Below are 25,210 nucleotides of genomic sequence, written 5' to 3'. Positions count from 1 at the left end.
CAAACTAAAGAGAAAGGGGCAAAGCTAAAGGACCGCCCTGGGTAAACCAAGGCCATGTGTATCATTATAACACACATTCCTGTAAATTACATACAAATAAAAAAGAAATCACGCTAAATTCAAATACGAATGAGATGGCAAAGCGTTCACAGCAGGTTAAGTGGAAACCGTTGCTTAGCAACAGCACGATTCTAAATGCACCTGGAAAATGCCTGTGGGTCAGACACTCAAATGTTAACACTGGCTCTTGGTAGGGCTGGTATTACAGGTGATTTTTTATTTTGATTTTCTCCTTTGTGCCTTCCTGTATTTTCCATAAAGAACATATTTGTAATGGGGGGGGGGGAGCTGTTTTTAACGGGGGGAGGGGGGACCTTTAATCATGAATTCTTAGCAGCTTTTGAAAATCGCAGCATTTAACGTGACTCAGCTCTGCTGTGAGCAAAGTTTGGCCATCTCTGAGTGGTGGCAGGAGGACAGCAACTACCACACAGGATTCTCAAGAAGCTTCGTCACCAAGGAAGGAGAAAGAATGGTGAGTGAAATAACTGATAAACACGCCTACAACACGTACCAATTAAAAGGAGAACAGGAGATCCACCAGCGCCTAGGAAACAGGACAGGAGGAGCTCTCCATCCAGTGGCTGGTGGAGCCTGGGCAGTGAGAGATTTAGGGAGGGGAGCGGGCACACGTCTTACCGCCCTGCTGAGCATTTCTGAAGGTGGCTTACTCACCTCTACCAGATTCACCAGGTGCAGGAAGAACTCCTGGGCATCCTGCTGTCTGTTGGAGGAGAATTCCGGATGACTCTTGCTTACAAAGGCCTTAAACATGCGTGGAGAGATCCCATTCTGCTGAGGCTACAATACATAAAAAATAAAAGCAGCTCACAATCCTTGTACACACAGTAACAGCACTAAGTGGCTGGCAGAGTGGGGATGAGCATAAACCCTCATTTGCAGGTGAGAAAACGGAAGCCCACAGAAGCTCCATGAGCAGGCCCCGGGCACGGGATGTTTGGTACCCACCTGGCCCTGCGCTCCGGACCTGATAGGAGAACAGGACGGGGCCCTTCCTGCTGAGGGCAAACTGAAGCCATGATGAATATCCCCCTTTCTACGAGTAAAAGAGGAGGCACTGGGCCCTCACAGGACTGGTGGCCACACTGTCGTTCCAGCCCACTGCAGAGCAGGCGAGGGATGCGTTAGGGAGGAAAGCGCTGCGGCATCTTCTTCGCTCCCCATGAGGGGATATGAGAGAACCCCTGGTAGAGACTGGGGCGCCTGCCAGGGAAGGAAATGGCACTGCGCCCTCTGCAGGGCTGCCCGGGGCTGTTTCTGGAGCAGAGTGCAGGGAGTTGCCAGGAGCGTGCCCCTCACCTAGGGAAGCAGACGGACCTGGCAGAGTGGGAGAGGGAGGGGCGGGACAACTTGGCAGGACAAGGATGTGTGAACTTCCCCAGGGGCTGAAAGGACAGCGCAGAAGGCAGCCAGGCTCCTCCAGAAAGGACACTGAGTAGGATGATGAGAGGCCAGCTGGCCAAGGAGCCACGGAGCAGGAGGCGGTGGGGGTTACAGGGTCAGCTGGACAGGGCATCAGGAAAGGTCCTCATGGAGGCCCCGAGGGGGCAGTTGGAGGCATCTCTAAAGAACGACTAATGTGCCCCACACAAAGGGCGGCCATGACAGGAGTCACAGGGAGCCAGAGGGAGCCAAGAGCACAGCTCAGCGAGAGGCCCTGCCTTTCTGCTCATCTCCCCAGCCCTCGGTCCTGGCGCTGAGGGGCCAGAGGAGGAGGCAGGAAGCACAGAGGTGGAGCAAGGACAAAAATGCCAGGGGGCCACATACATGATCTCGCTCATATGTGGGATAGAACAAACAACATAAACTGATGAACAAAAATAGATCTGGAGACTAAGAAACACTGATCAGACCGTCTGAGGCAGGGGTTGGGGGGCAGGGGGGGTGGTACGAGATCAACCAAAAGACTTGTATGCATGCATATTAGCATAACCAATGGACATGGACATGGACACTGAGGCAGTGGGGGCTTGTCCTGGGGGGCAGGAATGGCGGGGGGGGGGGGACAATTGGGGGAGAAAGGAGACATATGTAATACTTTAAACAATTTTAAAAAAATGCCAGAAGGTGCCAATGCTGACCCTGCTGCACGCTGGTTTCTGAGACTCCTGAGTGGGAGGGTGGAGGCAGGGGAGAAGCTTTAAACTGACTTTGATGCGAACTAGACTGTGTAATGCTGGTGATGTGCAGGAAATCATGGGAAATCCAGGTGATCTGCCTGAGCTGCTCTGAAGAGGCAAAGTGGGGACAGTCCACTTTGCCTTGAGGACAGAGGTGGGCTCATGAAAACACCATTTCCTGAGTCCCCTCCAAGTTCAGCCCATCCAATAATGGGGCTACATGTCACCTCATGCAGTACAATAACCCTACGAAGGAGGTACAACTGTTATCCCATTTTATAGCTAGGGAAACTGAAACTGGCAGAGACGTGCCAGGGAGGCCTTTCCATGCAAGTGGTCTTACAACCAGACTATTAACCAGCTAACAAAGGGCAGAACCAGGATGAACTCCCAGTTCTGATGCAGGTCCAGGCTCTCTGTAGCAAACCTGGTAGCTGTAGCACATAGTAGGTCTCAGGGACACAAAGCTCAGGGACATGAGCTTTCTGCAAATGTGTGGCTGTTGTCTATCCACTTCTCAAAACTACCACATGCTCAGCTTCCAAGCGACGTTCTCCTCCGCTGAAGTCCAGAGAACTTGTCACGCGGGCCATCACGGGGCACAGGGCACAGGGCACAAAGCCCCCCATTTCCTTCCACTTTCAGCCTGCTCTGGCCCATCTGACTGCAATCTGACAGGCAGAGGCCGTGTCCACACTTCTTTGAGATCTCCTGGACCTCCAGTCAATGCCTGGGGTGTGGAGGCCATGATGGGTGTACGCAATCACACAGTCAGATGCAACAGGTGATGGAAGAACTCCCATAGCCACCGGCCAAGGAGTGGGCTCTGCATATAAAATATCTCCAACGTGCATGTTCTAAGCAATGTTTCTAATAAAACTCAAGTGGGTTTCCTGTCTTGCAAAACTGTACCTGCTCTAGTCGTCCAGTATTTACTGAGCACCTATTTCCTGCAGAGCACTACTGGGGATTCTGCACTCCAAGGGCTGACAGACAACACACAGATCTATAATAAATGGGAAAGAAAACTGCAGGGACCTTGAACAGCAGAAATCGGAGAATTCTGAGGACCTGGAACCTGTACTTAAATGACCAGCTCACACAGATGGCTTTGATGTGCCTCCAGTGATATGTGAAGACCAATTTATACCTGATAATTAGTTTTACTACCTGTATATGCACCTCCTAAAAACTATGGCAGTTGTAACTTTCCTCACTCACTAGGCTGATGTAGATCTCCATAGTATCAGCCAACACAAGCATGCAGAAATAATCCTTATCTTTATGCATAATGGCTAGCATTCATTCATTCAATAGAAATTTACCGAGTGCTATGAAATGTCAGACACTGTTTTAGGTACAGTGGGGCCTTGACTTACGAGTTTAATTCGTTCTGTGACGGAGCTCGTAACTCAAATTATTCGTATGTCAAATCAATTTTCACCATTACAATGACACGTGATGCTGGGCTGATGTTGTGGCGTTCACTGTGACGTTCGCTGCGCCAACTAGCGGTGGGATATCTGAAGCTGGCTCGTAACCCGAATTTTAGCTCGCAACTCAAAGCAAAAAATCAGCGGAGAGATGGCTCATATCTCGAAAAACTCGTTAGTCGGGACACTCGTAAGTCAAGGCCCCACTGTACTTGGATGAATATTTACCAGGTCCGGGCATAGTGCTGAGCACTTTGTATGTGTATCTTGCTTCATTCACCCAACTTCATAAGGTGATTAATATTAGTATTATTTTTTTCCACTTGACAGGTGAGGAAACTGAGGCAAAGAGGTGTTAAGTAACTGGCCCAGGATCAGAGCTAGAAAAGTCAGTCTCTCCATATCTCTCTCTCTCTCTCTCTCTCTCTCTCTCTCTCTCTCTCTCTCTCGTCCTAATACCACTTCCTGCATACAAGTGACTAGTTCTCATCTCTGATGACCCAGAGTCCATCTTACCAATGGAAACAACAGCGCAATATGTATCTGACTCTGGGTAATCCCTCTTCAAGCCCACGCACTGCTGGGGCCAACATCCCAGCCATTAACCCCACCCCCAGCAGGGTGGAAGCTCCACTGTGAATGAAGCTTTCGCAGTGTGCGTTCCTGTGTGGGTGCCCCCATGAGCGTGCACTCACGGCCTGCTCCTGACGGTGTCACCTCTCACAGGCTGTGCTTCATGCCTCATGTGGCCGCCAGTCCCCCCGAAAGCAGCTGCTTTAGAAAGTTCAACAAGTCAGTGAATTCTGAAAGGCTGCCTGCTGCTCGGTACCACCGGAGGGTCATACGGCTGGGAGGAGACCTTTCGACAGAGACCCTGGTGAGAAGTCCGGGAAACCCCAGACACTCAGCATGAACTGAGGTCCAGCCTCATTCATTCCCCTCCCACGACTCTTCTCTTTCTGCGCCCATTTCATTTCTTTTCCCTCGACTGACCTTTCTTAATCCTCTGTTCAATGGGCAAGTGGATAGCCTGAGGACTGAGAATCACTGAGGAGCTATTTGAAAAAGCTTCCTAGCCAGAGAAATGGTACCTCTCCCTCTCCATGTCACACTGCAGACCAGCTCCTGGCTCTCACGGCTGGGTTTGAGCATTTTAGCTCAAACTCCGCTACTCCACACTGACTGCCTTGATGATTCGCCAGCCCTGTCCCGCTGCACCACACCCCACACCTGCGATATCTCTGATTTCAGAAGGGAGATCTCACAGGCCCCCAGAGCCTCCACTATTACTGTGTTCACTTCAGAGCTTGTGTATTAGAAAGTCAGTAAATAAGTTGAGCCTGAATCTAATTAAACTTCCAGCTTATAAGAAACACAAGCTAAACAATAGCTCAAGGAAGCGTTCCTTAGAGGAACCCTGGCAAGCGATCCAGCTCCTTCAACAAATCAGTAGCATGCAGGAAGAGAAGGGGGGACTTAAAGGAGACGTCTTTGATATTGCAGGGGGAAATCTAGATATGCTTCTAACATGTTAAAATTTTAACCTGATATGTATGTTTAAAAAAAAAGAAAGTATTCTAGTTATAGATGCATACTGAATATTTACAGGTGAAAGGGAGGATGCTTGGATTTTGTGTTAAAATACTTCGGGGAAAGGAGAGGAAAAAGGGGAGGAAAGAGCTAAGTTTAGGGGGGTTGATGAAACCAGACTGGAAGAACAGTGATTTATTATCTTCACTCTCTACTTCTGTGTATTTTTGCAAATTCAAATAAACTTTTTTTCAAGGTCAGGCTCTAGACAAGGAGGTTTCTTTCTTACGAGAAACTAAAAGCCAAAACAAGAACCAAATACCTAAGTTTAAAAAAAAAGGTTTCCTGGTTGGCAGTGGGTTGGTGACATCACCCGAGTGTCCCCCGGTGGACCTATCACTGCACAAGGTGAGAGGGAGAGACGGGAACTGACCAGGAGTCAGACCTGCGCACACCCTCACTGTGAGCCGGCCTCGGACGCCTAAAGGAAAGGTTAGTCCTGACAACCAGCTGTGTGAGAGGGAGCCCCAGGTGCCCTCCAACACAGCAACCACCTAAGGCACCTGTTGTACTGGTAGGGGACTGTATTACTTTCTCCATCAGCAACTGGGAAACAGGTGAGCTAAAATTACAGCGAGGACGATGGTGTTCAGAATGTTTCCCCAATGCTTACGCAGGACTTCCTGATGAACACTGCACACGAAGGCAGCTGGACGCTGCCCACGCATATCCCCGAGCCTAAGGCTTTACTCAACACGCAGGCAGCACAACTGAGGCTCTGTATCACTTCAGAGCAACGCCTGCTCAGATATCTGCGCTGTAAGGCCACAGGAATGAAACAAAAATAGGCCCATCTCAGCCTGTCCCCAGTACACGCGTGCATGCCACCTGTCGATTCAAACTTTTACACTTAAACCCTGGACCAGTAGTTCCCAACCCAGATCCAACTCCCAAATCTCCCAGGCCCGTGGTCAGCAAACCGCGGCTCGCGAGCCACATGCGGCTCTTTGGCCCCTTCAGTGTGGCTCTTCCACAAAATACCACGTGCGGGCGCGCACGTCCAGTGCGATTGAAACTTCATGGCCCATGCGCAGAAGTCAGTATTTTGCGGAAGAGCCGGTATTTTGTGGAAGAGCCACACTCAAGGGGCCAAAGAGCCGCATGTGGCTCGCGAGCCCCGGTTTGCCGAGCCGCAGTTTGCCGACCACTGTCCTAGGCTAAAGGAACAGAGGGCATTCCCCTAGCTGTGTTTCATATTTCAGATGGTGAGTTAAAAATGTTACATTTGCCCAACCCTGGAAAATGGAGGTTAGTAAAAAACAAAGGTCTGAGTTTGTGGCTAAAATTACGTCACCTCCAAGGAGAACACGGTTATCTCATGTTTATGAAAAACTGAGGCCAGCAACTATGTGTCAAGGATTATTTAGGTGGGACATCCAATGAGCTGCCCCTTCAGAAGCGCAGTTTGTTCAGAACACAGAATTGTCTAAAACATGTTATCTTCCGAAGGAGAAACAAATTAGAGCATTCAGCACTGAAATGTGTGAAAGCGCTGTCTTAGAATGCACAAAAACCTTTTTGAAGAAGAAAAGGTATCTTTTGATAGGAGGTGTTATCTAACACAGACACAAGTTAATTTTTAAAATGAACTCATAAATGTAAGTAAAAATGGCAGTGCCCAAAACAAACACTGCAAACCTTTGTACAGATGAAAAAGTGTACTAAGCATGCACATATAAAAACTGGATTTCACCTTGGCCTGCAGCAGACCAGCTTAATACCAGAAAGTACAGATTCTAGAAATAACCCCAAGATGTAAGCAGAGGTGGGAAATCCAAGTGACTGGGCTACCTGGTGATTCTGCAAACATTAAGCATCCCCTTTGTCATCTACCCACCACCAGCTACACACAGAGGCATGAGTGGCTGACACAAGGACTGGAACAGCTGTTAGGCACGCAGGCTAGTGCAGGGGTCACACGCACAGACTCAGGGGCTGGACTGCTGGGTGGAAAGCCCAGCCCCCCCACTCACTGGCTTGGTAACTTTAAGAAAGGTTTCTGAGCCGCAGTGCATGTACAGGAAGAGCCTGGCCTTTCATTAGCACCTACGACGTTAGTATTCGCAGCACTGGTGGTGGTGGTGGCCCTGTGAAAATGCATTCCCGCCACATGGCTCTGACCCCTCCCCGCTCTCTCCCCTCCAGCACACATTCCTCTGGTAATCTGTCCTCTTCTCTGCTTCAGCACCTCTTCTTTCCTCTCTTGGGGCATTTCAGGCTCATCTACAAGTCACAAACACAGGGGCCTGGGACAAGACCAAAGGGCTCCTGATCCCTGAGAGAAGACAGATTCTCACAATTTGATTTCTCTGAAAACAACTGCAGTGAAAATCCCGATGCCCCAGAAAGTAAATCCCTCCACTGCCTGTTTAAGCTTAAAAGTAACACTTTCAGGACCTCAAAGAAAATCATCTGGTGGTCGATTCAAGCTCATTTGGAATGTTAAAGGGGCCCTATTGACCAGGGCACCTCCAAGTAGGGAAGGGCTTTTGCAAACCATTTATACACCCACACACCCAGCCCATCCGCCAGGAGAGGGTCACAGAAGGCCTGGAGCAGCTGGGGACTGCACAAAAGGAGGGCGGCTACTCCGCTCCAGCCAACTGCCTTCAGAACTGGAATTGCCAGGGGTCCTGAGGGTGCGAGAAAAGCTGGAAGTTCAGATACATATGTGAGGGCCAGCAAAACACATCTGCAGGACGTAAATGGCCCCAAAGCTGCCAGGTTCCACCCCTTGACCTGGACAGAGCAGGGGTTCCCACCTGCCATCCTCGGACCCCTGGAGATCACAGACCCACTGCACAATAGTCACCAAATCCAATGGCAGGGATTGGGCAAGGGCCCCAACCAGTCATTGTTCATCGACTGAGTCAATAGCGTGCCTTACTCACATAAGAACTACTTTTTTTCCTAATGCAAAAGGACTCTGTGATATTAACAAAAACAAATGTTAGCCCTGGCTGGTGTGGCTCAGTGGATACAGCGTTGACCCGCACCCCGAAGGGTCTCAGATTCAATTCCTGGTCACGGGCATGTACCTGGGTTGCAGGTTCAATCCCCGCCCCAGTCCAGGCGTGTGTGGGAGGAAAACCAATCGGATGTGTCTCTCTCACATCCATGTTTCTCTCTCTCCCCATCCCTCCATCCCCCCATCCCTTCCACTCTCTCTAAAAATCAATGAAGCCCAGCCGGTGGGGCTCGTGGTTGAGCATCGACCTATGAACCATAAGGTCACAGATTGCTTCCGGTCAGGGCACATGCCCAGGTTGTAGGCTCGATCCCCAGTAGGGGGCGTGCAGGAGGTATCCAATCAATGATTCTCTCTCTCCCTCTCTCCTCCTCTCTGAAATCAATAAAAATATATTTAAAAATAAAATAAAACAAAAAAAATCAATGAAAAAAATATCCTCGAGTGAGGATTAACAAAAAAAAAAAAAAAAAAAAAAAAACAAATTTTACTTAATTCTGCACTTGGTGGTTGAGCCTGGAAGCTCCCGTGACGCGCCATGGTCCCTCGGCCCCCCGCAGGCCAGCAGAGGAAGCCAGGCTCCCAAGACCCAATCAAGTCTCCTCCTCCACCACGGAGGGCGGACCCTGCCCCAGGCGTGGCCCAGGAGACTGCCTGGGTGAAACCCAGGATACATGTGATCAAAACAAAATTCTGAACCAAGTTTTTCACCATCACCTCTTCAAAGTTGCACAAGGGCTGAGAGGTGGCAGCATGGATACCTGCTACCCCGGCCCTACACCCAAACCATCTCCTCCGCTGCATTCCAGATGCGGGTCTTCCCATCTCAGGCGGAGAAGGGACTCATTATCTTGCAAGGCCGGATGACAGTGCAACTGGAGAGCTTGTCTTCCTGCCCCACAGCACTCTGATCTCCTGGCCTAGCCATTCCGAATGTCTCCACCCCTCTCAACCCTCCTCATGACCTACTTCCTGCTCCCCACCCCCAAACACTGCCTCTGTATGTTCACATGTCCCCTGCATAATCTCCCTTCCATTGGCTCCATTCCCCCAACTAACTGGCTTCATTACAAAAAAAAAAGAGTTGCTTCACTTTCCATTCTTACTTCAGTCTGCAGGCATTAGTTAGGATGACGGATGTAAGGTCAAACACTTGAGAAGCAGAATTGGAAGGACCTGCCCACTCAGTCAAAACAGGGCACTCTGAGGGCAGAGCAGGTGCTGGGAAGTGGGGCATGCATTCCATCCAGGACATCTGCACCGCGGAGCCAGGGCCGCAGATACAGCCGCATGCATTGCGCACTTCAGGACTCCAAGGGCAGTAACAGACCAGGGTGCGAGTGGCGCCCTCTGGCGTGTGTAACAGGGATCCCAGAGAGGCATCAGTGGCTCATCCTACAGGTACGTGGAAATCTTTCAATTACTCTATCAATTAAGAGTGACTACATAGTTGCCCTGGCTGGTTTGGCTCAGTGGATAGAGCGTTGGCCTGCAGACTCAAGGGCACATGCCCAGGTTGTGGGCTCATTCCCCCACTGGGAGCGTGCAGGATGAAGCCAGTCAATGATTCTCTCTCATCATTGATGTTTCTATCTCTCTCTCCTCTCCCTTCCTCTCTGAAGACAATAAAAAAAAATAAAATTTTTTTAAGAGTGACTACAAGACTTGAGTGTGCTTACAAACCCCCTGGCAGCTTACTGAAAATGAGGACTGCCCAGTCCTCCCCAGAAATTCAGAATCCTCAGCTCTAAGGGGGCCTAGGAATGCGCATGTTGTTGTTTGCAACAACCAGCTTCTCCACAAACCCTAGCAAACAAAGTTGAGGCTTAGTGGAAGAAAGACACCATAAGGGCCAAGATTGTAATACCAAAAGGAAATGTTTCTATTTTATAAAGTTTACCAGTGGCCCGGTGCATGAAATCTGTGCACATTAAAAGGGGATTAATTAGAGGAAATATTTTAATATTGCTATTTTCCCTTTCTTTATAATAGAAGTGTCAGAGGTGAAAGAAAATTAGTAAAATGTATATGAAAATCTTCCTCCTGTCAGAGTCTGGGGTGCACCACAAAACCCAGAGTCAAATCCCTGCCCACCCACGTGCGCCTTGAAATCACGCAAGACCCAGACCCCCATTGGGCTAGATCCAGACCCAGCCAGTCCCACCCTTGTCAAGCCCCACCAGGCAGGGGACATAGCCTCAGGTCCCCTGGCCCAGCATTGGGGCAGGGGGTGTGGCCTGAGATCCCCTGTTAAGCCCCACTGGGAGGGTGGCACAGCCTCAGGTCCTCCGTCAAGCCCCGCTGGGCGAGGGGAGCAGCCTGAGGTCCCCCGGCCCAGCACTGGGGTGGGGGCACACCTTGAAGTCCCCCATCAAGCCCTGCCAGGCGAGGGGCACAGCCTGAGGTCCCCTGTCAAGCCCCGCCAGATGGGGGCATGGCCTCAGGTCCCCTGGCCTGGTGCCATGGTGGGGGGCGCAGCCTGAGGTCCCCTGTCAAGCCCCATGGTGGGGGGGGGGGGTGGGCACAGCCTCAGGTCCCTGCTGATTGCTCGTTAAGACTCCTTATGGGAACTTGGCCTCCGCTGTGGGCGCTGCCATCTTTGTGGCGAGTGATGGTCAATTTGCATATTTGCTTTATTATATAGGATTCCTTCCATCTCAGCTGTATTTTATGAAGAATATTGTTTCTGGCGCTGGCCTGCTTGACTCAGAGTTAGAGTGTCAGCCCAGAGACCAAAGGGTTGGGGGTTCAATTCCCAGTCAAGGGCATGTGCCTTGGTTGCAGGTTCGATACCCGGCCCCAGTTGGGGCACATGCAGGAGGCAACCAATTGATGTGTCACTCTCACATTGATATTTCTCTCTCTCTCTCTCTCTCTCTCTCTCTCTCTCTCTCTCTCTCTCTCTCCCCTCTCTCCTCTCTCCTCTCTTCTCCTCTCCTCTCCTCTCCCCACTCTCTCCCTTTTACTTTCTCTAAAAGTCAATGCAAAAATCCTCGGGTGAGGATAAAAAAAAAGAATATTGTTTCTGTTGACCATTAATGATGGTACTCACATGAAATCCATGAAGCAGCTGCCACTAGAAACCCCACCCTGCCTGGTCCTGTTTAAGAGCATGCAGACAGTTGCCCTAGACTCTGAAATGAAATAGCTGTTCTGACAGTGTGTTAAGTTTACGCCACCATTTGCCAAGTCATAGGAAGTCCACATCCTAGCTGGTAAAAGCACCTCCTCCCTACATACCAGCATGGCAGCCACGCAGACACATACCTTATGCTCCTCCTTCATCACCTGTTCAATGAGTTCGGATTTCACTGGAGGCTTGGAATACTGGCCTGAGAGAAGGCCATGTCCTAACTTAGTCCTGGACGGGAGGGAGGAACAAAACAAAAGGTCATTGTTGTTTCCCTTCAGAGATGTTACAATTATCTGCGAATTTCAGTAAGTGCAGCTACTTTCAGGCCAACTGCTTTATCTCCATTCCTCACAAATAACTTATTCATTCAATTCTACTTGATACTGATTCCATTTTCAAATTTTCCTCAGTACTTTATAGATCATTTTTATTAATTTCTTTCTTCTTGTGAAAGTAACATATGCTCATTTTAGAACACTGTTAAAAATATATAAAAGAGCCCACCCAGCATGGCTCAGTGGTTGAGCATTGACTTATGAACCAGGAGATTATGGTTTGGTTCCCGGTCAGGGCACATGCCTGGGTTGTGGGATCGATCCCCAGTAGGGGGTGTGCAGGAGGCAGCCAATCAATGATTCTCATCATTGATGTTTCTATCTTTCTCCCTCTCCTTTCCTCTCTGAAATCAATAAAACACATATATTTTTTTAAAAAATACATAAAATAAAGAGAACTGCCTTTAATTCTGCAAATAGAACTATTATGAACACTTTATTGGAGACTTTTTTTAAAAACTATAATGAGGCACTTACATCTGTGTGTTGAAATCTTGTGTTGGATCTAAAGGAGAATAGTCAAATATTCTGGGAAGATTTCCTACATACCTAGGAAATGAGAAGCGACAGTCAAAACACAGAACGGAGCCATGAACTGATCTAATAAGCCGTCATCCTCACCATTCAGTCAAAATTAAATCATCCACCTGAAGAAAAGTGTTTCCTGAGCTCCTACTTCTGCAGCCATATGCATGGACCTCCCTAAACTGTGTGTGCTCCCATCAGTGCATCTCAACCCTGGGTGTGAGTTAGAATCCCAAAGAGTTTCATTAAAAATGCAAGGTTTTTTCCACGATCGGCGTGGCTCAGTGGTTGAGCACCGATCTATGAACCAGGAGGTCTCGGTTCGATTCCCAGTCAGGGCACATACCCCGGTTGCAGGCTCGATCCACAGTGTGGGGAGTGCAGAGAATCAATCAATGATTCTCTCTCATCATTAATGTTTCTATGTCTCTCTTCCTCTCTGAAATCAATAAAAATATATATATTTTTTAAAAAATACAAGGTTCTGAGTTCACTGTCTGAGTCTGAGGTCTGGGATTTGGAATCTTTTACAAGTTCCCCAAGCAATTGTAGCACAAGGCCGGAGTCAAGAACCACCAGTTTATGCCATGGCAGCTGCGTCTCAAACACCAATAAGGTTAGGAATCGCTCCGGTCATGCCAAAATGACTAATATGATAATGTCGGTGACAACGATCATTTTCCTGAGGGTTTCCTATGTTACCTGGTTGGGTCTTCACTACAACCATATGAGGAAGTGATTAGTATCAGTACCCCATTTGAGAGATGAGAAACTGGGGTGCAAATCCAGTAGGTCCCCCAGGGAGGGAATGATGGAGCCCAGCATGGACCCAGGCTGCCTGGCTCAAGCTGTGCCCTGAACCATCCTTCCGACTGTGCCTGCCCCCCCACGGACCCTGTAGCATCCACAGCCCCTCCTCCTGACCAGCTTATCCTGACAGCAGTGCCACCTTCACCCCGGCTCTCACCCTGTCTGTGGCGCCCTGTCTGAGCGCGCCCTAAAAAGGAAACGGCCACAGACAGCTCTCCTGCCCCTCGCTGTGGCAGGATGAGGGCAGCCTGGTACGCACAGGTAGGAAGCGCCCTATATCACTGCCTCCCAAATTGTCTTCACTGAAGAGCCAGCCTTTTTATTTTTTCAACTCACGCAGGTGATACATTTAAAAAAAGACAATAAAAACAAATTATCAGAAAAACGAACTGCCACTGATAAAACGGCCATGTCACAGGGCTACAAAAATCGCTCAGCACTTGCTCCCTGCCCATTTCCATTCTTGTCTCGGCGCAGAGCCGTATCCAGCAGTGTGAGGGCCAGTGCCAGTCTGGGAATCACACTTTGAGTGGCGAAGAAATGAAAAGCTGAAATCCTCTAAGACATACCACTGACCAGAAGGGCAGCAATGGCCAAATAGATCACTGAGTCTCTCCCAGCGCATCTATAGGAAGGGATCTGGCAGGCTTGCTGTGAGGATGCATGATGAACTTTTTCTTGGCATAGAGGATGACAGTCTAATAATGCAAACCATAATCAGTATGACAAATTCCTGGGGCGGGGGTGTTAGTTTACAAAGCTCACTTTATCTCATCTGATCTCCATAATGCTTGGCCAGGGTTCCCACCCAGTTTCAGTGCAAGAAGTCACACCACAGCCCAGCAGCATGGCTCAGGGTTGAGCGTCGACCTATGAACCAGGAGGTCACAGTTCGATTCCCGGTCAGGGCACAGGGACTCAATCCCCAGTGTGGGGTGTGCAGGAGGCAGCCAATCAGTGATTCTCTCTCATCATTGATGTTTCTATCTCTCTCCCTCTCCCTTCCTCTCTGAAATCAAGAAAAATATATTAAAGAAAAAAAAGAAGTCACACTACAGATGGCTTGGCGAGATGGCCTGCTGCTCATGAAGACGGGATTTGCGGCACACCGGGCCTGGGCTGGCCCTGGCGGGGGCCAGGGCAGCAATGGGCCCAGGCTGCGGGGACACTCACGCTCTCTGGAACTCGGGGATGCTGAAGATGGCCTGCATGACGGAGCTGAGGTAGCAGCTGTTGCCCAGGTTCTTGAGCCCTGTGTACCCGGGGCCATACATGGGCTTCAGCTTCGTCCCCGTCTCCTGGATCACTTCCCACTCGCTGACCCGCGGCTTGATGTCATTGTCCCGGAGCCCGTTCTCTGTCTGGGGCAAAGTCATTGAAGAAAAACAACGTTAGCTGTGATCATCGTTGGATGCCCCGTGAATTATTTCTAACAGCAATGGTGTTTCCGCCTCTTTTTCCCCCAACTAAGCAGAGGAATAAAAGCCTAATTAGAAGAGACTGAGATGGTGATGGTTGCACAACAATGGAAATATACTTAATGCCAAAAAATGGTTAAAATGGTAAATTTTAAGTGGTCTATCTTTCTGCAATAAAAAATAAATAAATAAAAGTCAGAGTGACTGAAAAGAAAGGAGATAAGAGGAGGAAGAAAGACAAATAGGAATAAAAAAAAAAAAGAAGCAAGTAGAATAATTTCAGGAGAGGATAAAACACAGCCCAGCAAACAGCTGGAGAGAAAAGAGACAAAAAACTCGGGGCTTGGGAGTGCTTCGACCCAGGAGGAAGGCTTACAGGAGAGCAGAGAAAGCAAATTAACACGGTGACACGAGTGAAAAGGAGGAGATGGGAGAACTTGAGGAGAGGGAGCCGGCCTGGGCTGCAAGGAAAGGGCTAAGGCAGAGCACACACATTTCAATAGCTCCTCCCAGGGTCTAACATCACAGTCCTGACAGCAGCCTGGAAACACGATATTAAATGAAGTTAAGCTCTTCCATCAACAATAATACATTGGCTTATTCTTTCCCTCCCCCAGACGCTCCGCTTCCCTTCCTGAAGTTAATTAAAGTGATGTTGGTCACAGATAATTTTAAAGGTCATCTCCTGTACCGTCTCCCTTTAGTGAACAGAGTGATTCATGCAACTCTCCATCCATGGAGATTTTGCATGTAAACTCCAACTAAACAAAATGGTACTTGACAAGTTGCCATTTTTATTATAACATTAAAAAGTCCAAGCTGGCAACCAAAAGAAAATGCCAATGAATTACATTCAAGAAGTAAATGCAAACACTGAAACCTGTAAAATGAAGATTCATGTTAGAGAAATTATATATTAAATAAAACAGACAGCTCCCTCCCCACAAGTTGGGAACAGAGACAAAAGCAGACGTTCTCACCCCATGCATATGAAGCATATCGATTCCAAAATGCGCTAAGTGTTTGGCCAAGTGAGGATCCGTAACAGGTTCCTCTTCTTGAAACGAATAAACATCTAGAGAAGAGAAAACAAGCTGTAACCAAGTCATTCAATATTCAGCATATGTTTACTGAGCTCCTACTATGCGCCTGGCTTGGGATATAGTAATAAACAAAACAAAAACCTTTGGTAAGTTACACTCAACTGGAAAAAGACAGATGATGAGCAACAAACATAGTAAGTAGGTATTCTTTGTAAATGTACCCATATATCAATTCCTGTGACATTTCAGGAATATAAAAAGGTTTCCTGAAAGAGCAGTGTCTAAAGTTAAAATACAGTGGGGCCTTGACTTACGAGTGTCCCGACTAACGAGTTTTTCGAGATACGAGCCGTCTCTCAGCCGACTTTTTGCTTTGAGTTGCAAGCTAAAATTCGGGTTACGAGCCAGCTTCAGATACCCCACCGCTAGTTGGCGCAGCGAACGTCACAGTGAACGCCACAACATGAGCCCAGCATCACATGTCTCATTCGTTCACTGTCGATTTGACATACGAGTAATTTGAGTTACGAGCTCCGTCACAGAACGAATTAAACTCGTAAGTCAAGGCCCCACTGAACTTTAAAATTCGACAAACATAAATGCCTAACATTTGACTTTTCTAACCAAAACCACAGTGGCAGTACTCTAAGTTCAGGAGGAAAGAAGGGTGAGAGAGGAGAAGGGTGGCGCTGTGCCCACAGCAGGGAGAATCTATGGGGGACACAGGCCCTCAGTGGCAGCTGAAAGGCTGACTTGGGGTGTAAGGTCCAGGACAAAACACAATTCTACCTTGGAGCCTCTATAGTCTCAGGCCTATCAGCTCACCAACTTCCACCTGCCACCTGCCCCCCTTCCCTTCTGTCCCACATCGGGGTCCACACCTCACGTGCACCCTGGGCACACACAGAAGATGACAATGCTTTTGGCACAGCAGGGTAGCTCAAGGGTCCCCCTCCCCCCTGCCCCAGGGCCTGAGGGATGGGCATCTTGGCCTGCTGGTAACCCATCTGTGGGGTACTAGTGCTGGGGAGCTGTGCTGAGCTGGGAGGCTTCTCTCCTAAGATTCCACCTGATGATATTCCAGCTTCAGATGGAACCTGGCTTCTCAATGTGTACGGAATCCGGGCCTTACCCCGGACCTGCGGACTGAGAATCTGTATTTTCATACCATCCCAGACGCTATCCGACCACGGCCTTCTCGGTCCTAACACTGCAGGGCGATGTGGGAGGGGAACAGTTTCAGGCCCACTGTGCAAATGAGGAAAAGGGGCTCCGAAAGGTGACATCATTTGCCTCAAACCCCAAAGGGGGCCCAGAACCCAGGTACTCTGACTCCTGGCCCCGTCCTTTTTCTCTGCACCAGCCTATTTCCTGAAATCTCTCAAGAGACCTGCACACTTGGTGAAGCGCCATCCTAGGCCCTCAACAGCAATGGAGAGACAAAAGCCACAGTTTCTTCACTCCTGAATTTGAAGAACAAAATGTATTACAAGGGAAATAGACATAAAGATATCATTCTGTAGAAAAGTAAAAGATAGACTGTCCAAGGAGTTTCCTGCTCTTTGGAATGTCACCAGGAGAAGAAAAAGTAATACACGGAAACTGTGGTGACCCTTTGGCCCAAACCCAGGTACATGGAGATTCACTGTCACCAAATACATGGAGATTCTATTATTAACTAGAGGCCTGGTGCACAAATTTGTACACAGATGGGGTCAGGACAGCCTACCTCGATCGGGGCCAATCGGGCTAGGCCAGCTGGGGGGAGGGGCCATGGGTGATTGGCTGGCCGGCACTGCCTCCTGGTCGAACTCTCAGTCGAAGGGACAATTTGTAAATTAGCCTTTTATTATATAGGATTGATTAAACATTGTATAGCTTTTTCTTCTATTCCTCTTTCCCTAGAGGCCCATTTAAATTTGTGGGTAATAGCTTTCATTTATATCCTTTTTAAAAATATAATTCAGTGCTGGAAAGCAAAAACAAAAGACAAAACCCCAAACCAATTGAGAAAACACTTCCAAAAAGTTTAAATACTAAAAACATCAACAAAATATTTGAACTAATAACTTGAAACAAATACAACAATATTTTTCATCTATGACAAATGATAGAAAAATGTCACTCAAATACTGCCTGGAAGGTGAAAAGGACATTCCCTGGGTACTTTAACTTGGTTTATTATGAACTAGTGGGGTAGTTTTGAAGACTTAAGACTTTAAGCCTCTCATTATCGGAGATCTATTAAAAAATAATAAAATTGCTAGAACTGCACCATTGACATTAGCCAGAGTTTTGGATTAGGCAAAAATCACAGAGCTATTAGGATAATGACTAACCCACTAGACTCATGCCACATAGAGAAAGTAATGTTTCCTATCTCCAGTCATTAATTGCTCCAAAGATACGACATGATTCGGTCAGACACTATAGTAATTTCTTACTCCACAAGTATAACAGTATATCACACACATGGTGCTCAGGTGCTGCTGTCCAAGGTGGCCACCATTCAACACAGTTCCAGGGTCTTGTGAAAAATGCTATGGTGGAGCAGTACAAGGAGGGGCACAAGCCAGATCCAAACTAAAATGAAGTCATCAATCCTTGATTCCAAACCCTCCGGCTGTCAGGAACTCAAAGAAGCTTACGTCCAGGTCAAGAGTTACGTTGATGAAAGAAGACCAACTTGAGAATCTATGGAGCGGGTGAAGTGGCCAGTGGGATAGGCATTTTCACAGCTGCCTTGGGCATCTCTGGAAGACTCTTTCCCAACCACCCAGGGCATTGAAGCATGTTCTTGAGTAAATAGTTTCCATGATGGAAGATAAATACACCCTTTCCTTCCTCCACCCCTTCTCACTCCCTTCCCACCAAGCACCTCTTCCTTGCTTTGCCAAACCAATGTCTCTTCCAAAAAAGGAAAGCTTCTTGTTTGTTTGTTTGGTGATCTGTTTGTTCCCTGGTTTGTTTGTTGTGGTACCCATGGGGACCCAGAGCGGAATTTGGCATGGGTCCATTTTTATTACCCATGACACAATACAGCCTCGCCTGGGGGATCAGGGCTTCTTGGAAGAGCTCATTCTAAATTGAGACCTCAAGATGAGCAGGAGTTTGTCACTGAATAGGTATAGCCTTAGAGGGGAGAAGGAAATCAGCATGAGCAGATCACACTACCATTAAATAGTTGAGTCCACAACCTGCTAGGATTCCATGTTTACTAAACAATATTCTAAATATAATTCAGCTTCCCACAGGGAAGGAATGTACTGGTCAAGCAAGCAGTTAGACCAGTTATAAACTAAAAAATAAAAGTCTGAATTTGAGACTTTATCTCTTGTGAATTGAATCAGCCTCAACTAGCTTAGCAAGTGTGGAATATGGGACCCTCAGCAGTGGTACCTTCACCAGAAGGTGGCCACCCTGTCCCCAAGGGCACCATGCCCACCAGGGCCTCAGGGTACACAGGTTCACCATATGATATTTAAGGAAACTTTACGCATGTTTCCATTAACTTATTTGGCTTTTAAATAAATAGTGTTATAGTTAGCAATCTATTAAACACAGATTTAAAAGAAACTAAAACAGAACTGATGCATCACATACACTTGTATGAAATGATAATTAGACTGAAAATAGTCATTTGTGCTAAAACCAAGTCTGCACAAGATAAGCAGGAATTAAATCCTGATCTTTTTTTCAAAAAGTGAACATTATTTCCGCTAAATGAATTTGAGAACCCTCACCACAGGGTGTATGATTCACACTGCTATTGTCAGTGTTGTGTTCATCTATGATTGAAATGGGAGTAATTTATTCAAATATTGTCAATTATATAATAAAGGTAACCTTAAAAGTTCTTCCTCTAAAAAAAAAATTAACTAGCCCAGCTGGTTTGGCTTAGTGATTGAGCATCAAGCAATGAACCAGAAGGTCATGGTTCGATTCCTGGTCAGGGCACATGCCCAGGTTGCAGGCTCCATCCCCAGTAGGAGGCGTGCAGGAGGCAGCCTATCAATGATTCTCTATTATAGTTGATGTTTCTATCTCTTCCTTTCCCTTCCTCTTTGAAGTCAATAAAAATATATTTTTTTAAATTTTAACTATGTCAGATAATGGGTTAATATTCTTTTTATTCATATTTTAGTTTTTATTGATTGATTGGAGAGAAACATCAATTTTTTGTTGTTCCACTTATTTATGCATTCATTTGTTGATTCTTGTATGTGCCTTAACTGAGGATCACACCCACAACCTTGGTATATTTGGAAAAGGCTCTAACCAACCGAGTTACCCAGCTATGGCTCAGCCCTGTGAAAAAGGGGGGGAACAAACGTCAATATTCTTTTTAAAAAATATATATTTTATTGATTTTTTTACAGAGAGGAAGGGAGAGGGATAGAGAGTTACAAACATCAATGAGAGAGAAACATCGATCAGCTGCCTCCTGCACACCCCCTAACTGGGGATGTGCCCACAACCAAGGTACATGCCCTGGTCCGGAATCGAACCTGGGACCCTTGAGTCCGCAGGCCAATGCTCTATCCACTGAACCAAACAGGTCAGGGCAAGTCAATATTCTTAATAGCTAAAGTTTTTTTTAAACCAATAAAAAAACGCCTACACATAAACCTATTAGAAAATCAGTCTAAGAAATTCACAAAAATTACTATGAATGGCCAAGAGTACTATAAAAAATGTTCAGCCTCACTAGTAAAGCAAATTAAAACAAGATAACAGATTAGCAAAGTTTTGAACATTTTTGAATACCCCAAGTTGTCCAAGATTTGGTAAAATGGGTATTCTCATACACTGGGGGAGGAAACGTAAATTACTACAACTGTGTAAAAAAGAAACTCAGCAACTGAAAAATTAAGTTTCAGTCCTTTGTTCGTCAGAATTTATCATAAAAAAAAATAATTAGTCAAACACCCAAAGATTTGTATATGCACAGGGATGTTCATCAGAATAGCACAAAAATTATAACTCACAGGGGAATAGTGAAATGATTTATGGAACTATCCTGGGATATTGATGAGCATCTCATGACATGAAAAACATAATTTAAAGTTAAAAGAGAAAAATAAGGTATGAAGCTTTATACCGTGTAATTCAAGTTTTGTAAAAATAGGGGTTGGGCAGGGGGCGATTTGTATAAAAACTAATCAAGGCTTTAGAAAAGGAAAAAAAAAGACTTAAAGAAAATACCCTAATTGTTAGAAGTGATTTGTCTGGCAAGTGTATTACTAGTGATTTTATTTACTTCCCTACACTTTTCTCTGTTTTCTAAATATGTTTCACTGAACATCTGCTTCTTGAATAATCAAGGGGCAAATATAAACTTCCCTTCCTCAAAGGAAAAGGAAAAATATTTCAGATGCACTCTAAATTGCAGTTTAAAAATAAGCTTCCCTCTAGAAAAAAAGGTTTTGAAAAATTAAAGATGCAAAGAAAATAGAATTAACCTTTGCCTTTATTTTTGGCACACATTTAAATAAAATCCATTTTTATTATTTTTAATATATTTTTATTGATTTTAGAGAGGAAAGGGAGAGGGAGAGAAAGATAGGATCATCAATGATGAGAGAAAATCATTAATCAGCTACCACAACCCAGGCAAGTGCCCTGACCAGGAATCGAACTGTGACCTCCTGCTTCAATGATGGCGAACCTTTTGAGCTCGGCGTGTCAGCATTTTGAAAAACCCTAACTTAACTCTGGTGCCGTGTCACATATAGAAATTTTTTGATATTTGCAACCATAGTAAAACAAAGACTTATATTTTTGATATTTATTTTATATATTTAAATGCCATTTAACAAAGAAAAATCAACCAAAAAAATGAGTTCGCGTGTCACCTATGACATGCGTGTCATAGGTTCGCCATCACTGTCCTAGTTCATAGGTTGATGCTCAACCACTAAGCCATGCCAACCGGGCCAAATAAAATCTAATTATTTAAATACTTATATGCCATTTGGTTCATTTAACAAAAGTATGTGTGCCTACTATGTATAAGATTTTATATGGAACCCAAAGATAAGTAAGAAATAGCCCAGCCTTCAAACAACTAAAACTGTATAACTAAGACATGTACACCAACATTTGTAGTCTTGGACAGGCTGTATCAAAGCACTACATAAGACAGCACAGAAAGTAGAAACATTTGAATTATTATCTCCTTATAATTTCATCCAATAGGATGCCTACATTACAAACCCTTCTCTCTGTGGTCCCATAAAAAGATGATGATGGTTGCCTTATATAGCAGTCATTCAACACAGCAATGAGCATCAAACACTTGGCTGGAGCCCTAGTCCAGCACATATCCTGAACTTTCTCTTCAGATCCTGGAAGCCTAAGCATTTGACCTGGCTTGTGTAGGGTTCTGTTTGCTTGGGGGAATAGGGGATGGGGGGGTGTTTGGCATCAGCACCTGCCAGGGCTGACCAGCAGACCCTGAGTGACGGATGAATGGATTAGTCTGACACACGTTTCTGTGAAAGAGAGGCTAAGGGACTGCCTGGCTATAGGAACCAAGAAGCCTTGTTCACCTGCCTCCTTAGGCTTTTATTGTAGCAACAGCTTGAACTAAAATTAATCTCTAGATACAATCATCAGGGTAAGCATCCTTGAGAAAGCACATGCTTCTACAAGGTTGAATCTAAAGACTAAACATAGAGATTCCAGCAAAACACCTGGGGGCTCGGACTTATTCGGAAAAGTCAAGGCAGGGGCTGCCACCTTCAGCAAAGTTCCCCTAGAGGCCCCCAATCTTTCAGAGAATCCTCCTTACAGACTTTCCAACCAAGTCCCATGCTTCCCCACAAGCACCTAGGCCTCTTACAGATACTTTTCTCTAATGAGTTAAAATAAGTCCTCTAACTTGAGAAAATGATCCAAAATGCAAATCCAAGAATCCTGACATGACCTAACTGCCAGCCTCAGTGATAAAACAAGTGATAAATGAAACCAGTTCAATGAAAAGGATGACCAGAGCACATGTAATGAGCCCATCCTAGCCAGTTACTCAGAGGCAGGCTAATGCTGAAAAAGAGCAGAGAAAAGACACATATTTTTATATTGCTCCTAAAAACTCATCTTAACCTTAACATAAAGAAGAAATGGACTCTCAAGCCTGGGCAGATGGAGAAAATGGCCCTAGATGTTGACCCAGACCTGTGCTTAATAACTATTTTCAATGGTGCTTAGATGATGGATTATTGCCACTGCTCAATATTTAAGTTGCTCATTACTGACCATGATGTAATTTCCTTTTTCCTCACAAATGGTAGAGGGAATTAACTGTATAAACATGGCCAAAAGTATTGTTTTAAAGGATACTGTGTGAGACCATAAAGAAAAAAACAATTCTGAAGCTGACGGTATAAATTGGGAGTAATTCAACTGCACGTGAACCACCGTGCCAGAGAGCGGCAGGGACTCTGAACACGCAGTATCCATCCTTTCAAACCCATCTTCTCCATAATGAACCTACTTGTTCCTAAAAGAATGAATTCTAGGGCTTCCCCAACTATTCTAATGCTGGGTTTGATTGTGCACTTTCACTTCACAAGTACCTGGTTCCTGCTTCTCCCCTCTAAGCCAAGAGACACAGAAAGATAATAACCAAAGCAGCTAGCTTTTATTAACACCTTACTGCGTGCACTGAGCTAAAAGCTGATGCACCTTAACAATCCTGTGAGGGAGGTGCCATGGTTATATTCAAGATGAGGAACCTGACACTTAGAAGGATTTGAAAACTCCCCCAAGACATCACAGCGAATAAGAGGCAGAATCAGGATTCAAACCTGAGCTGTTGGAATCTAGAGCCTACACTCTCCAACCATTGGATTAAGACAGTGCTCAAATCTAGGAGGGAGCCACTGCCGGTTCCCAGAGTCGTACAGGCACACTCACCTGCCCCGTCAGGAGTGATGGTTCCCAGTTTCACGGCGAGAGGGTAGCCCATGTCTCTGTAATGCTCCAGGGCATGCCCGTTGCCCCCAGAGCTGTCAAAGAACCACTTCCCACACAGGATGGAGCCATCGGTGAGGTTCAACCAGAGGTTTTCCCGCAGGTCACATCTGGCACACTTCCAACCACTGGAAAGTCATTGGAGAACAGTTAGTACAGCTGGAATGCAAGGCATAATTAGAAAATCAACAGTGCCTCAAGAAGAAACAAGCCTGGCTGGTGTGACTCAGTGGTTGTGCATTGACCTATGCACCAGGAGGTCATGAGTTCAATTCCCAGTCAGGGCACATGCCTGGGTTGCAGGCTCAATTCCCCAGTGGGAACATGTGGGAGACAGCTGATCAATGATTCTCGTTCATCATTGATGTTTCTATCTCTCTCTCCCTCTCCCTTCCTCTCTGAAATCAATAAAAATATATTTTTTAAAAAGAAGGAAGGAGTGCCTCAAGCTGGGGCCACAGTAAACAATCAGTGGAATAATCTGAGTCACTCCCAGAGCAGCAGGACCCCACAGTACCCTGCCTGCCACCCAGATGGGGACCAGCTCCTCCCGCTCCTCCGAGATGGCTCTTGGACTTTAGAAAACTAACACAGAACCCAAGGACAGAAGGGGAGTTCACTTCCTTAAAATTCCCATGTGAGGGACAGAGGAGCTTGAATAAGTTTAAAGCATTAAGGATTCCATGTATATAAACACCTAAATTTCAAAAGCATTAACTACACCTAAGAAAACTAGTTTAAACAAAACCCTACTACATGGCAAATTAAATTAAGTAGAAGGGAAATCACCCTGACACAGTGGTTCTCAACCTTGGCTGCACATTAGAATCACCTGGGAATCTTTTTAAAATCCTGATTTCTGGGCCTCATCCTCCAGAAATTCCGTTTCTTTGTTATGGGGTGGGGCCACAACATTAGGGCCTAACGGAAGGTTAAATATCGGGTATGTGCCAGGGACTTACCGAATCTCTATCATTTAATTCTAATGAACACCCTCAGCATCAGAATTACCATCCCCACTGTGAACAGGAGAAACTGAGGTACCGTGCCTGTGCTAAGACTACACAGAATGGGACTGCAGTGCAGTTAGGGTTCAACAAGACTGGACACGTTCCTAATCTGCTCTTTCCTTCTAGCACCTGCCTCTGGACACACCAGCACCTAGGAGATGCTCAAGTGGCCCAGAGAGCATTCCAGCCAAAAATGTGACAACCAAAGACTACTTTAAGTTGGGTTCCCCAAGAAGCATCACAGGGAAGTGAGACTAGAAAGGGCAGGAGGCTGCCACGAGCAATGGGGGCCCAGTCCAGCTGGGGAACCCTGGAGGCAGTTATCCTACCTGAGTGGGGATCTGGGGTATTTGTCCAGCCACTCCACAGGCACTGGCTTAGGGCTGATCCAGGAGGACAGGAGGGAGCATTAACTCCATAGCATCTCTGACTGTCCCATCACGAGCCTACCTGGTTTCGGCAGACAGAGAAAGCCCTCAAGCAAAGAGTTGCAGGTGGTTGCAACTGGGAGCATTAGGGTGGGGACAGACTCAGGGGTATGGGCTGGCCATATTCAGTATCTACTACTAAGGTACAGATAATTTTGTTATTTTTTTATAATTTCATTTTTATTTTTATTAGAGAACGTGCAATAGACACAGAGAGAGAAACATCAATGTGAGAGACACATCAATTGGTTGCTTCCTGCATGTGCCCCAACAGAATCAAGCCTGCAACTGAGGTATTTGCCCTTGACCAGAATCAAACCCAGGACCATTTAGTCCACAGGC

At 46.4% G+C, this 25,210-nt stretch overlaps 1 protein-coding gene across 1 annotated transcript in view; it reads right to left on the bottom strand.

Annotated features, from left to right (window-relative positions):
- USP13 (ubiquitin specific peptidase 13) overlaps nucleotides 1–25,210 on the bottom strand; it is a 108,184-nt gene that overhangs the window by 34,756 nt on the left and 48,218 nt on the right. The window contains exons 6-11 of the mRNA XM_081086945.1: nucleotides 23,374–23,558; nucleotides 15,394–15,488; nucleotides 14,169–14,356; nucleotides 12,138–12,209; nucleotides 11,460–11,553; nucleotides 736–861 (exon numbers count right to left, since the gene is read on the bottom strand). Coding sequence (XP_080943071.1) covers nucleotides 736–861; nucleotides 11,460–11,553; nucleotides 12,138–12,209; nucleotides 14,169–14,356; nucleotides 15,394–15,488; nucleotides 23,374–23,558 — 760 coding nt within the window. The remainder of the gene's footprint in view (nucleotides 1–735; nucleotides 862–11,459; nucleotides 11,554–12,137; nucleotides 12,210–14,168; nucleotides 14,357–15,393; nucleotides 15,489–23,373; nucleotides 23,559–25,210) is intronic.

Source organism: Myotis nattereri (assembly GCF_964212035.1).
Source record: "Myotis nattereri genome assembly, chromosome: 3".
Lineage (NCBI taxonomy): Eukaryota > Metazoa > Chordata > Mammalia > Chiroptera > Vespertilionidae > Myotis > Myotis nattereri.
This window is presented reverse-complemented; position numbering and strand designations above follow the sequence as displayed.